The 15,670-nt window shown below is 44.7% G+C and overlaps 1 protein-coding gene across 3 annotated transcripts in view; it reads left to right on the top strand.

Moving 5' to 3' along the window:
• The window catches only part of znf407 (zinc finger protein 407), a 732,915-nt gene that overhangs the window by 430,978 nt on the left and 286,267 nt on the right, over nucleotides 1-15,670 (top strand). For all 3 annotated transcript variants that reach the window (XM_070888603.1, XM_070888602.1, XM_070888609.1), the window contains one exon: nucleotides 11,833-11,999. In XM_070888603.1, coding sequence (XP_070744704.1) covers nucleotides 11,833-11,999 — 167 coding nt within the window. The remainder of the gene's footprint in view (nucleotides 1-11,832; nucleotides 12,000-15,670) is intronic.

Genomic DNA, 15,670 nt, shown 5'->3' with positions numbered 1-15,670 from the left:
CAATGAGTAGAGGCCCAACCGACTCAACCTTTCCTCATAAGACAACCCCCTCATGTCCGGAATCAACCTAGTGAACCTTCTCTGAACTGCCTCCAAAGCAAGTATATCCTTTTGTAAATAGGGAAACCAAAACTGCACGCAGTATTCCAGGTGTGGCCTCGGCATACCCTGTATAACTGTAGCAAGACTTCCCTGCTTTTATACTCCATCCCCTTTGCAATAAATGCCAAGATTCCATTGACCTTCCTGATCACTTACTGTACCTGCATACTAACATTTTGTGTTTCATGCACGAGTATCCCCAGGTCCCGCTGTACTGCAGCACTTTGAAATCTTTCTCCATTTAAATAATAACTTGCTCTTTGATTTTTTTTCTGCCAAAGTGCATGACCTCACACTTTCCAACATTATACTCCATCTGCCAAATTTTTGCTCACTCACTTAGCCTGTCTATGTCCTTTTGCAGATTTTTTGTGTCCTCCTCACACATTGCTTTTCCTCCCATCTTTGTATCGTCAGCAAACTTGGCTACGTTACACTCGATCCCTTCTTCCAAGGCGTTAATATAGATTGCAAATAGTTGGTGACCCAGCACTGATCCCTGCTAGTTACTGATTGCCAACCCGAGAATGAACCATTTATCCCGACTCTCTGTTTTCTGTTAGTTAACGAATCCTCTATCCATATTACCCCCAACCCCGTGAACTTTTATCTTGTGCAGTAACCTTTTATGTAACATCTTGTCAAATGCCTTTTGAAAGTCCAAATACACCATATCCACTGGTTCCCCTTTATCCACCATGTTGAGTGGAACTTTTATGTGATCTTTGCTGGTGTCCAGCTCCTGCCATCTGTTCTCAATTGCAGTAACTAGTGCCTCCACTTCTTCATGTAAGAAATTCTTGGTCCTTGCACCACATTGCATCTTGTATTGCTCCAGCTGCGCTTTTTCCAATGCTCTCACACACACAACTAGCTCTTTAAAAATGGCTAATTGCCAAATCCGAGCTGTACTGAGCATGCGCATCCATTGGAGCGAATTTAAAAAGGTAACATTTTTTCTGCGCATGCGCAGAAGGTGCAGCTTCATTTTTTGGCGCAGACAGCAGGCTCCACCCCCCAAGGTGACTAGACATGCTGCACAACGCCAAATTCGAATTATACATCGGGGAAACTTTGGCAAATTATTTCTGTCGCATTTCTGGCCGAGAGAAACAGGCGTAACTGGCAATACGCCAGAAAATGGGCTTGGGGAAAATTGCGCCCTTGCAATGTACTGTTTGATAGTGTGGTCTATACAGATTCAAATAGGATACAGGCTTCCTTCTGTGCTGCACAATGCTATGATTTTTTTCATGGGACTAACCTAACACTCTCACCTACTCTTGTCCTCCCTTTGTCAGCTGTGGCTCAGTAGGTAGCACTCTCACCTCTGAGTCAGAAGGTTATGGGTTCACGTCCCACTCCAGAGACTTGAGCACAAAAAATCTAGGCTGGCACTCCCAGTGTAGTACTGAGAGAGTGCTGCACTGTTGGATGTACCGGCATTTGGATGAGACTTTAAACCATGGCCCCTCCTGCCCTCTCAAGTGGATGTAACAGATCCTCTTGCATTATTTTGAAGAAGAGCAGGGGAGTTATCCCCAATGTCCTGGCCAAGATTTATCCCCCAATCAACATCATTAAAAAGTACAGATGATCTGGTCATGATCACATTGCTCTTTGTGGGAGCTTGCTGTGAGCAAATTGGCTGACGCATATCCTGCATTACAACAGTGATTACACTTCAAAAGTACTTCATTGGCTGTAAAGTGCTTTGGGATGTCCTGATGTGAAAGGCTCTATATAAATGCAAACCATTTTTTTCTTAGCAGCTTAGCTTAATACACTTTCTGAAGATTATGGAACGCAAAACAAAAACTACAACAGGGGTGTACGCAGAACGCTGTAATGTTTACTCCCTTTCTCTTTTGCGCAAACTTTTTTTTTAAAGCACTTGCTATTGAATTTACTTAAAAATTTTTGAAATGTGTTCACTTATTGTGGTGGGCACAGAAAAATGTCCTGATGTTTACTATGGCGCCACATAGAAACTGTTTCCTTCGATTTTGAAGGATCCCATCTTTCAGAATGGCAGGCAGTGACTAGTGGAGTGCTGCAGGGCTCAGTGCTGGGACCCCAGCTCTTTACAATATACATTAACGATTTGGATGAAGGAATTGAGTGTAATATCTCCAAGTTTGCAGATGACACTAAGCTGGGTGGCGGTGTAAGCTGTGAGGATGATTTGGACAGGTTAGGTGAGTGGGCAAATGCATGTCAGATGCACTATAATGTGGATAAATGTGAGGTTATCCATTTTGGGGGCAAAAACAGGAAGGCAGAATATTATCTGAATGGCGGCAGATTAGGAAAAGAGGCGGTGCAACGAGACCTGGGTGTCATGGTTCATCAGTCATTGAAAGTTGGCATGCAGGTACAGCAGGCGGTGAAAAAGGCAAATGGCATGTTGGCCTTCATAGCTAGGGAATTTGAGTATAGGAGCAGGAAGGTCTTACTGCAGTTGTACAGGGCCTTAGTGAGGCCTCACCTGGAATATTGTGTTCAGTTTTGGTCCCCTAATCTGAGGAAGGACGTTCTTGCTATTGAGAGAGTGCAGCGAAGGTTCACCAGGCTAATTCCAGGGATGGCTAGACTGTCATATGAGGAGAGACTGGATCAACTGGGCCTTTATTCACTGGAGTTTAGAAGGATGAGAGGGGATCTCATAGAAACGTAAAAGATTCTGACGGGACTGGACAGGTTAGATGCGGGAAGAATGTTCCTGATGTTGGAGAAGTCCAGAACCAAGGGACATAGTCTTCGGATAAGGGGTAGGCCATTTAGGACTGAGATGAGGAGAAACTTCTTCACTCAGAGAGTTGTTAATCTGTGGAATTCCCTGCCACAGAAAGTTGTTGATGCCAGTTCATTGGATATATTCAAGAGAGAGTTAGATATGGCCCTTACGGCTAAGGGGATCAAGGGGTATGGAGAGAAAGCAGGAAAGGGGTACTGAGGGAATGATCAGCCATGATCTTATTGAATGGCGGTGCAGGCTCAAAGGGCCGAATGGCCTACTCCTGCTCCTATTTTCTATGTTTCTATGTTTCAGAAAACCCTCCCTCAATCTATCTGTGCTTGCAAACTACCACCCCATTTCCTTCCTTTCCTCCCAAGTCCTTGAACATGATGTCACCTTCCAAATTTGTGCAACGTTGTGTATGAATTCCTCCAATCAAGTTTCCATCCCTGCCATAAAATCGAAATAAGTGCTAACCAAAGTCATAAGTGACATCTGATGGACGGTGGCACTTCAGGGCCCTCAGAAAATAAGGCCCATAATATGAGAGCTTTTTGAATTTAGTCTACCCCCAGTAACAGCAAAGACAAAAATATTGAAATCATATGTGAACTAGTATTGATCACAGAAATCTGAAATAGTCAGTTAACCTAAACATTACAGAAGTGACCAGGAGCATGTTCTGATACTGAAAGCCAATAGCTAAGGGCATTATTATACACTGAAGGTCACTTTTGCAACTTGAGGGAGCAATAGTTTCCCTTGAGCTCCAAAATGGCAATCGATATTTGTTTTATTTTACCCTTAGAGTCAATTTATTTTAAAATCTGAAAGATTTCACCCATTTTCCACAAGCCATAGGCTGTTGTCTGTCACATCAGTGGCTGGTAGTTTTATTGCCTATTGATATGAATCATTGATATTGTGTCTGTGTGCACGTTGATATAATTGGTTTCTTAGTTGGAAGTGAGATATTATACTTTAACTAAATGTACAGAATAAGTCCAGAATTGAGCTGTTGAATATTTTGCTGGTACTTTGTATTCATTAAACTATAATTTTGTAATTATGTGTTACAATGGCAGATGCTGGTGAAACAGAACTCTAAAATATGTAATCCACAGACCATTTTTTCACGTGTGTTTTCTGAGACTTTGAATACCTGTGTATTTTTGCTTACATGGGTCTTTTGCTGCAATTATTTGTCTTTTATGTTTTGCCTTGTTACTATTACATCATCAGGTATTTTCATATGTATTTTTAATTCTATGCTATTTCAGGGCCAATGTAATCTTCTGGATATAGTTTTGATTGCCTAAGGGGGTCAGAAAGGAATTTTTTTGTTTCTCCCCTCCAATATGCTCTGGGTTTTCATGTTTTTTTGTCTCTCTCGGGATCACATGGCTCCAGGTCGGATGGAGAGTGTCTGTATTGTGATACACAAGGCATTACAACTGTGCATGGGCCAGAAGGTCTTTTCTGGTCTGTCATTGTTCCTATGTTTGTGTTAAGTCTTTGATAAAGAGTCAAACTCGATACTGCAAGCTCAAAGTAAGTGTGACCGTAATCCTTTATTACAGATCTCAGAGTGCCTCTCCAAGCTGGGAGGCCTCCTTATATACAGGTGCTCCCAAAGGATTGTGGGATCCCTTGGGACTCCAGGGGATAAGTCCTCTGGTGGTTAGACATGGTAATTACAGGTTTACATACATAATAACACTCTTTCTCCCCCCCCCCCGCCCCCCCCCAAAAAAAAAAAATCAGTAGTGTAACTATTTACAATGTGAGTCGATCTGGGGCCTTCCTTTCCCTGGTTGATTGTCTCAGTGCAAATGATGGTGTTGGTGAGTCGTTTGTTGGGCCTTTGCTGGGCTGCTGCATAGCTGGCCTTGCTGGACTGCTGGGGGTGATGGGTTCTGCTTCGTGGTCAATCGCTGGGTCGGTTGCCACTTGTGTGTGTGTTGGAGGGTCGAAAAAGGTAGAGTCTATTGTGGGTTGTTCTGGATAGCCCGTAAATCTGAGTTTGGTTTGGTCCAATTCTTTTTTGCAGGTGAGTCCATTTGCGAGTTTGACCACAAACACCCTACTCCCCTCTTTGGCCAAAACAGTGGCAGCAATCCACTTGGGACCTTGTCCATAGTTCAACACAAATATAGGATCATTTACTTCAATTTCTCGTGACACATTTGCGTGATCATGATATGTATTCTGTTGAAGCCGCCTGCTCTCTACCTGTTCGTGTAGATCAGGGTGGACTAACGAGAGCCTTGTCTTAAATGCCCTTTTCATGAGCAGTTCAGTGGGAGGGACCCCAGTGAGCGAGTGGGGTCTTTTGTGGTAACTAAGCAGGATTCGGGATAAGCGAGTCTCCAGTGAGCCTTCAGTTACCCTTTTCAAGCTCTGCTTGATTGTTTGAACTGCTCGTTTTGCCTGACCGTTGGACGCTGGCTTAAACGGGGCAGACGTGACATGTTTGACCCCATTGCAGGTCATGAATTCCTTGAATTCGGCACTGGTAAAGCATAGCCCATTGTCACTTACAAGGACATCAAGCAGGCCGTGCATGGCAAACATGGCCCGTAGGCTTTCAATGGTGGCAGCGGACGTGCTTGCCGACATAATCACACATTCAATCCACTTGGAGTATGCATATACAACCACTAAAAACATTTTTCCCAAGAACGGGCCTGCAAGGTCGACATGAACCCGAGACCACGGTTTGGAGGGCCAAGACCATAAACCTAGTGGCGCATCCCTAGGTGCATTGCTTAACTGAGAGTTCAGCCTCTGAATGTGTGCAGACGCAGGCGTCGTCCGCATACTGCAGCTCAACATTCAGAAGCTGAACTCCAGGATATAGTCAATGTATTCACTGAGGCATATGAAAGCATGGGCCTTACGCTTAACATCCGTAAGACAAAGGTACTCCACCAGCCTGTCACCGCCGCACAGCACTGCCCTCCAATCATCAAGATTCACGGCGCGGCCCTCGACAACGTGGACCAGTTCCCATGTCTCGGGAGCCTCTTATCAACAAAGGCAGACATTGATGCGGAGATTCAACATCGCCTTTGGCCGTCTGAGGAAAAGAGTGTTTGAAGACCAGGCCCTCAAATCTACCATCAAGCTCATGGTCTACAAGGCTGTAGTAATACCTGCCCTCTGTATGGATCTGAGGCATGGACGATGTACAGAAGGCACCTCAAGTCGCTGGAAATATATCATCAACGATGTCTCCGCAAGATCCTGCAAATCCTCTGGGAGGACAGGCAGACCAACATCACTGTCCTCGACCAGGCTAACATCCCCAGTATTGAAGCACTGACCACACTCGATCAGCTTCGCTGGGCAGGCCACATAGTTCGCATGCCTGATACGAGACTCCCTAAGAAAACGCTTTATGCGGAGCTCCTTCGTGGTAAACGAGCGAAAGGAGGACAACGGAAACGTTATAAGGACACTCGCAAAGCCTCCCTGGTAAAGTGCGACATTACTACTGACACCTGGGAGACCCTGGTCGAAGACCGCCTGAGGTGGAGAAAGTGCATCCGGGAGGGCGTTGAGCTCTTCGAGTCGCAACACAAAGAGCGTGAAGAGGCCAAACGCAGGCAGCGGAAGGAGCGCGCGGCAAACCAGCCCCACCGATCCCTTCCCTCGACGAATGTCTGTCCCACCTGTAACAGGGTCTGTGGCTCTCGTATCGGACTGTTCAGCCATCAAAGAACTCACTTAGGGAATGGAAGCAAGTCTTCCTCAATTCCAAGGGACTACCTATGATAATGATGCTTAACTAGGAACATGTATTACATTTGTGCACGCAGGACTCTAAGTCTGCATCGATACCGGGCCACCACACGTGGGATCTGGCTATCGCTTTCATCATTACAATGCCTGGGTGGGTACTGTGGAAATCACTAATGAAAGTGTCCCTGCCCTTTTTTGGCACAACTACCCGATTACCCCATAGGAGGTAGTCTGCCTGTATAGACATTTCATCTTTGCACCGCTGGTACGGCTTTATTTCTTCCTGCATCTCTAACAGGACACTAGACCAACTTCCGTGGAGCACACAGTTTTTTACTAAGGGCAATAAGGGGTCCTGGCTCGTCCAGGTTCTAATCTGTCGGGTGGTAACAGGTGATTGCTCACTCTCGAATGCTTCCATTACCATAACTAGATCTGCAGGCTGTGCCATCTCCACCCCGGTGGTGGACAATGGCAGCCTTCAAAGAGCATCGGCACAGTTTTTTGTGTCTGGCCTGTGGCGGATGGTGTAGTTGTATGCGGACAACATGAGAGCCCATCTCTGGATGTGGGCCGATGCATTCGTATTTATCCCCTTATTTTCAGAAAAGAGGGGTATAAGCGGTATATGGTCGGTTTCCAATTCAAATTTGAGCCCGAACAGATATTGATGCATTTTCTTTACCCTGTAAACACACGCTAACGCTTCTTTTTTGATCATACTGTAGGCTCTCTCGACCTTAGACAGACTTCTGGATGCATAAGCAACTGGTTGCAATTTCCCAAAATCATTAGCTTGTTGCAATACACACCCGACCCCGTATGACGACACATCACATGCTAGTACCAAACGTTTACATGGATCGTACAACACAAGCAATTTGTTTGAACATAACAGCTTCCTAGCTTTCTCAAAGGCATTTTCTTGGCTTTTACCCCATACTCATTCATCTCCTTTACGCAGTAAAGAGTGCAGGGGTTCTAACAATGTGCTAAGACCCGGTAAGAAGTTACCAAAGTAGTTCAGAAGTCCTAGAAACGACCATAGCTCCATCACGTTCTGTGGTCTTGGTGCGTTTTTGATTGCCTCTGTCTTTGAATCGGTGGGCCTTATGCCGTCCGCCGCGATTCTTCTCCCCAGGAACTCCACTTCAGGCACCAGGAAAACGCACTTCGAGCGTTTTAGCCTGAGCCCCACACGATTAAGCCGACTATGAATCTCCTCCAGGTTCTGCAGGTGCTCGACGGTGTCCCGACCTGTAACCAAGATGTCGGACCTGGAAGACCACGGTGCACGGGACCGACTTCAGCAAGCTTTCCATGTTCCTCTGGAATATCGCCGCGGCCAATTGAATCCCAAACGGGCATCTGTTGTAACTAAAAGACTTTTGTGCGTGTTGATGCAGGTGAGGCCTTTCGAAGATTCCTCCAGCCTCTGCGTCATGTAGGCCGAGGTCAAGTCCAGCTTCGTAAATGTTTTCCCTCCCGCCAGCGTCGCAAATAGGTCGTCTGCCTTTGGTAGCAGATATTGATCCTGCAGTGAGAAACGATTGATAGTTACTTTGTGATCACTACAGATTCTGACGGTGCCGTCTCCTTGAGGACTGGAACAATCGGACTGGCCCACTCACTGAATTCGATCGGCGAAATGAAGCCCTCTCGTTGCAGCCTGTCCAGCTCGATCTCCACCCTCTCTCATCATGTAAGGTACCACTCTCGTCTTGTGATGGATGGGTCGCGCCCCCGGAATCAAATGGATCTGCACTTTAGCTCCTTGGAACGTCCCGATGCCTGGTTCAAACATCGCGGGGAACTTGCTTAGGACCTGGGCATATGAGGTGTCGTCGACGGACGAAAGCGCTCAGACGTCGTCCCAGTTCCAGCGTATCTTTCCCAGCTAGCTCCTGCCGAACAGCGTGGGGCCATCGCCCGGTACCACTGAGTGATAAATTGTGCACCACTCCATCGTAGGAGACCTTTACGGTAGCACTGCCAATTACAGGAATCAGTTCCTTTGTGTGCGTTCTAAGTTTGGTACGAATGGGAGTTAGGACTGCCTTGAAGCCTTGTTGCACCACAACTTATCGAAAGTCTTTTTACTCATTATGGACTGGCTTGCGCCCGTGTCCAGCTCCATGGACACCGGGTGTCCATTTAATTCAACCTTCAGCATTATCGGGGGAGACTTTGTGGTAAATGTGTGCATCCCATATACCTCTACCTCCTCGGTCTGAGGCTCTGGTTCGTCATGATCCACCGTGGATCTGTCCTCCTCTGCAACATGGTGGTTTGCAGAATTAGCAGGGTTTGCAGCTCACCTGCACATACGCTGGAGGTGTCCCATTGTTCCACAGCCCTTGCAAACGTATCCTTTGAAGCAACATGAATGGAATCGATGATCATCCCCGCAGCGCCAACAAGATGTTAATTGCTTTTTATTCAGCACCCTTGACGGCGGACACTTGAGTCATCTGCGGACGTGCAGCTAAAGGCATGTAAGTCCTGCATTTCGATTCGAAAACAAAGTTGCTTTGTTCACAGTACTTGCAGCAGCACTAGTGTGCTGGGAAATTTGTTTGGTATTGTCACTGGTGGACATAAACGCCTCGGCTATCGCTATGGCTTTACTCAAGGTTGGGGTCTCTACAGTCAAAAGTTTGCAAAGTGTTACTTCATGGCCAATGACAAGTACAAAGAAGTCCCTGAGCACATGCTCCAAGTGTCCTTCAAATTCGCAATGTTCTGCAAGGCGCCATAACTCGCCACTTCCTGGCCTTCAGACTTCTTGTACGTGTAGAACCGATACCTCGCCATCAGAACGCTTTCCTTCGGATTTAGATGCTCGCGGACCAGTGTGCACAATTCATCATACGACTTGTCTGTGGGTGTTGCTGGAGCGAGCAGATTTTTCATGAGGCCATACATTGGTGCCCTGAAAACGGTGAGGAGGATCGCCCTTCGTTTGGCAGCGTTTCCTTCTCCCTCCAGCTCGTTGACCACGAAGTATTGGTCAAGTTGCTCCACGAAGGTTTCCCAATCATCTCCTTCTGAAAATTTCTCCAGGGTGCCCACAGGACTCTGCATTGTTGCATTGGGGTTCATCATTTGTATCTCGTCGCCAGTTGTTAAGTCTTTGATAAAGAGTCAGACTAGATACTGCAAGCTCAAAGTAAGTGTGACCGTAATCCTTTATTACAGCTCTCAGAGTGCCTCTCCAGCTTGTAAGGCCTCCTTATATACAGATGCTCCCAAGAGATTGTGGGATCCCTTGGGACTCCAGGGGATAAGCCCTCTGGTGGTTAGACATGGTAATTACAGGTTTATATACATAACAGTTTGTATTTTTCCCATGGGATTACATGAAGGTTTTGAGAGATGGTGTTTGTTGACTGCATCTCAAATTGTGTTTTATCCAATACAGTTAGGTTGGGTTGTTTGGCATTTTCTCTCTTATTAATAGGAGTTGCTCAGTACCTCAGTTGCGTAGACAGTTTTAGTGTTGGGGTTTGCAGGCGGTAAGGATTTTGTATCAATGGCTGTGAGGACAAACAGTAAAACTGCAACTGATGGAAATGCATACCAGGCATGTGAGCATCTTCAAGCGAAAAGGTGGGTTAACATTTTGGGTACGACTCTTCAGAAGACAGCTATCATATAGAATAGGACAGCACAGAAGGAGGCCTTTTGGCGCATTGAGTCTGTGCCGGCTGTTACGAAGAGCAATCCAGTTAGTCCCACTACCCCGCTCATTCGTCATATCCCCGCAATATTTTCTCCTTCATGAATTTATCCAATTCCCTTTTGAAGGCTACCATTGAATGTGTTTCCACCATCCTATCAGGCAGTGCATTCCAAATCCTGACCACTCATTGCGTAAAAAGATTTTTTCTCATGTCGCCTCTGGTTCTTTCAATCCCCTTAAATCTGGGCCGCCTTATTATTGACGCTTAAGCCACTGGAAACAGTTTCTCTTTGTTTACTCTATCTAAACCCTTCATGATTTTAAACACCTCGATCAAGTCTCCTCTTGGCCTTTTCTGCTCTTCGGAGAACAACCCCAGCTTCTCCAGTCTATCCATGTAACTGTAATCCTTCGTCCCTGGAACCATTCTAGTAAATTTCTTCTGTACCTTCTCCAAAGTCTTCATGCCCTTCCTAAACTGTGGTGCCCAGAATTGTACACAATACTCCAGCTGGGGCTGAATTAGTGTTTTATATATTTCAGGCTTTCCATATATTATAATATTGATAGATAGTAGTTTTTTTAACGTTGTTTGGCGTAGATCTTTTACAAAATTGTTTAGTGCCCATTTCTCCTTGCGTAGCTGGACAGAATTTTAAATTCATCTTGTCTTACTGTCAGAACTGAACAGATGTGACAATCATATTCACTAACACCGTCGGATGTGGAATGTTTAACATCACATCTATTCCAGATTTATTTGCATTCTATATAAATATTATATGTTCAGTGTATTTTATACAAACATATAAACATGTGGGATCATTATCTTCAAATAATGACCCTGTACTACCATTGAAAAGCCATGTATATGTGACGCTCTGCTAGAAAGCAAGATTTACAGTTCCGACAATATTTATACTGCATATTCCGTTACAAACCATGGTTGTTACTGTTATTACTTCAGCCCAGTAAATCTCTCGGGGACAGGGTAGCCTATCTGGCAGCAGCACCAAGTTAATCAATGCCCCTTACCACATGGAGTCAAGCCGATTGAGGGTTGTCTAGTCATCATTCTAAGATGTGGAAATGGGATATGGTTCAGCAGTGATTATAATTCCAGGCGTTGTACATAAAGCTTGAATGTGTGCGCCGTAGCAGTGGTTAAGTTCACGCGGGTGTGATTGGTTGAGTAACCTTCTATGGATGGCTTTCCATTTAGCCTTTGCTCTGACAGCATGCGCCCTGGATAAGTGAGGGGACTATACAGGTGAAATCTATTCTCACATTTGCCTTAGGGGCAACTGGACTGTAACAGAATTTTTCAAACCCTTTGGGTCCAACTGCAGAGCAGAGAATAAATGGCTGAAGTGCCGGGTCTCGACAGAAAAATCAATGCTTGGCTATATAGACGTGACAGGCCCAGCCTGCAATTCTGTCTGCAGAAAATCCGTAGTTACTCCAGTTCATTTTTTTTAAATGCTGTGGCAGTATTATGTGCATGCAATATTTTTTCTTCCTGCTCCTTACGTCTCATTTCCCCTGCTTTTTTATTTTGCAACAGGAAATTTGTGTGCGAAATTTGTGACCGGACTTTCACAGAGAAGTGGGCCCTGACCAATCACAAGAAGCTGCACATGGGCCAGAAGCCATTCAAGTGCACCTGGCTGACGTGTCACTATTCCTTCCTCACAGCATCTGCCATGAGAGATCACTTCAGGACTCACACAGGTTTGCTCTTTAACAGGCTGAAAAGAGTGATTGTTAAATCTGTAAGCAATGTCCATTTAGTAAAAGGAAACCCTGCTGCACTTTTAATTCATCCAAACTAATTCAATTACAATCGAGATTACGTAGCAATTGCAACGCGGAAAGAGGCTCTTTGCCCCAACCAGTCCATGTTGACAAAGTTTGACTCACATGCAAATTTGTGTTCTTCTTTGTTTATTTCTGTCACTCTGTTTTGTTAACCCTTCGAGGGCTAAAGCAATGCTTCAACAACGATTTACATTTATATAGCACCTTAATGTGGTAAAAACATCCCAAGGTGCTTCACAGGAGCATTATCAGACAAAATCTGATACTGAGCCATATAAGGGAATATTCGGACATGTGACCAAAAAGCTTAGTCAAACAAGTCGGTTTTAAGGAGTGTCTTAAAGGAGCAGAGAGAGGCGGAGAGGTTTAGGGAGGGAATTCCAGAGCTTAGGGCCAAGACAGCTAAAGGCGCGGCCACCAATGGTGGAGCAATGAAAATCAGCGATGCGCAAGAGGCCAGAATTGGAGGAGCACAGAGATCTCAGAGGCTTGTAGGGCTGGAGGAGGTTACAGACATAAGGAGGGTCGAGGCCATGGAAGGATTTGAACACAAGGATGAGAATTTTAAAATCGAGGCGTTGCAGGATCGGGAGCCAATGTAGGTCAGCGAGTACAGGGGGTGATGGGTGAACGGGACTTGGTGCGAGTTAGGATACGGGCAGCAGAGTTTTGGATGAGCTCAAGTTTACAGAGGGAAACTTCTCAGCAGCGAAGTCCTGAGAACATGAGAAGATTGTTAGCTAATTCCTACAACACGGTTAATTGCGACCTTTTTGCAGAATTGCTGTGGCATTGTAGAATCTGCCTCGTTTACATCACGGGGCAAATTCCACAGCACTAGGATCACCATGAAAACAGTTCTGCTTGTTCATTCTTGACGTGCTGAGTTGTTATTAATTTGCAGTTCACAACATTATTTCTGTCCCTGTCAGTGGCTGAGGAAAATACTTAACAAGCAGGCAGGCAAAAAAAACCAGATTGCTAGTTGGTATAGGCAAACTGAGCCAGTCAAACCTCATCAGTGTTGAGAAAAAAGGGTCACTACCCCTAGTGTAGTAATGCTCAAGATTGCTACCAAGAGTGGTGCTTCTTCCAGAAGTTCTAAGAAAACCACAGCTTTAGAAGCACATTGGAGGCTGTGGAAACAGCAGAAATGTCTTGTGTACTGTCCGGCATCACTGTAATATTTGGGGCTACCACTGGAAACAGCACTGTAATGTAAATGGGACATAATTGTCAGCGCTTAATTAAATCTGCTTTGGCTCTCCATATATTATAGGTTACTCTACCGAAAGTAAGCAGGTTCACAAAGTTAGCCACAATATGTTTAATTTTTTAAACCATCGCTTATAACAGCATAGTGTACATTAAATGTAGTACAGCCATAGATGGACTGTGATCTTCGCTCCAACACACTCTGATATTTCTGACACCCCCCTCATTGAGGCACAGATTTTTCACAGAGGCACACCCCATGGAACAGAAAATGAAAGTACAGCAAACATAAACACAAATTTAAACAGAATACCAGTTCAAAATAATTTGGTTAACGTTCTACTCTCATTCAGAAATTTGAGGGACCATTTTAACCTAACCAGCCCATCGGGCAACTGACGTGATCGAGTGCAATGCTGGTTTTGCACCCTACCTGATTTTACTCTCCGCTGAAGTCAGTAATGGGCAGGGTGTAAAACCAGAGATTCCCCCCCACGATACCGTGGGACTCTTGCCTGGAGAGTTTGGTTAAAATTAACCCCCCTTCGTGCATTCTCATCATCTCTGTTCTTGGCTAGATCTGTTTCAGTTTTGCTCGGTGTTTGTTGGGAAATTGTGTTTGCTCTTTAACATACACAAATTACCACATTTATTCATTTCTTCTCCCCATTATCTTTGAAAATAGTTTTTTGAGTTTAATTTTGTGTAGTTAACCTTTTAGATTATACCGAATTGCAGAAGATAAATTTGCACCAAAACCAGACATTACTGCATAACAGCCATTTAAAAAATCGAGATTTTCTTATAGTCCTGTCTAAGATGTGTATATGCGTGTGCATATAAGCAAAAAAGACACAATGGTACATTTGTGAGATGCCAAGTTGATAGCATCCATTATAAATGATCAGCTCCACTAATTCACCCGTGCCCATTTAATATATTGATGCCCAGATTACAATGCTTAACCTGAGTATAACTGTGCAATTAGTGTTCTCTGAACTTATAGCACCTCCAGAAGTTTCAGAGTAATCTAACCAAGGCTGGAGGCTCAAAAATAATAGTCTTCCTTCTTCATGAATATAATAATATATCTATTAAAGGTCCTGACTTGATTTTGTTTTTAAATTGGTGCTGAAATGGTTCAACTCATTCATTAGGCTGTTTAATACTGATGTACAGCTCTTATGGCTTCTTCTTGTAATCACCCAAAATCCAACCCCAGTAGATTCATTTTGGCACTAAATTTATACAGGTGTGTTTGATCATTCATTTCCCCTAGAGTACCGTTTTACTGAGCCATAATTTGTTGTGACAGGGCATCCAACAGCGTCTGTCATTAGTTAGACTTGCCCTTGCACATTTAGGTTTTTACAGTTTTTGAGTGGCAAGTTTCTGGAAGTGGGAGTTGATAAGGTCGCTGCAAGGGAAACCGGGCATCTGGCACCCGAGTGAACAAGGAAAGCGACTGTATATCTCCTTAACCAATCAGATTGAAGGATTGTGAAACTAACAGCACAAGGACTGAGAAGGAAGGTGAATGCAATGTCAAATCAAGTACATAAAGAGAGTGAAAGAAAGTTTGGATTAAGAGACAGAAAGAAAAAGAAAAAGAAATTTTAAATTTGACATTTTAAAAATCTCCAATAACAATTAAAACCTGAATGAATACGACTCCACAGTTGTAAATGTTAATATTCAATGCCAGAGAGGTTGATTGGCAGTAATTAACATTTATCACATCGTTAAAGGGATAACAAGGGCTAGATTTTACACTTCAGTGCATATCGCCCCAAAATGGGTGTTGTTTCCGGCGTGGGCTGTAAAAATGGGTTTTCAGATCGCCGGCTACTCGCCCATTCTCAAAGCACCTAGTTTCCATTTTTGAAATTGGGCGTTACTGTGAGCGATACGAAATGGGCGGCAGCGTTAAATCTCGCTGCCCTTCTGCCGTAAAGTGTCGCGTCCTTAGCAACAGCATGACGATGCTAGATTCCCGCGATTCAGGCGGTCAAGGGTCATCATGACATGCGCAGAAGAGGAGACAGAGAGAGAGGGAGCTGAGAGGGACTGAAGGCGTGTGTGAATGTGGTGTGGCTGCTTTGGGAGGAAGGAGGGAGAGTTTGGAGCTTTACAGCAAATAGGGAAACAAAAATTAGATGTTACCAGCCACATATTTGCCTGAATTTGGCTTATAATGGAGGGAGAGGAGGAGGCATCAGAGCACGCTGTGGAGACTGACGTTGGAGAGAAGTGAGGTGTGAGAGGAGCACTTTGGTGGGTGCAAAAGAGTGAGGAGGTTCTCAGATGAGGCAAATGCCTCCCTCTTGCAGGAGGTCGAGTTACACTGGGATGATTTGACACACACAGGG

The sequence above is a fragment of the Pristiophorus japonicus genome, chromosome 1 (assembly GCF_044704955.1).
Source record: "Pristiophorus japonicus isolate sPriJap1 chromosome 1, sPriJap1.hap1, whole genome shotgun sequence".
Classification (NCBI taxonomy): Eukaryota; Metazoa; Chordata; class Chondrichthyes; family Pristiophoridae; genus Pristiophorus; species Pristiophorus japonicus.
This window is presented reverse-complemented; position numbering and strand designations above follow the sequence as displayed.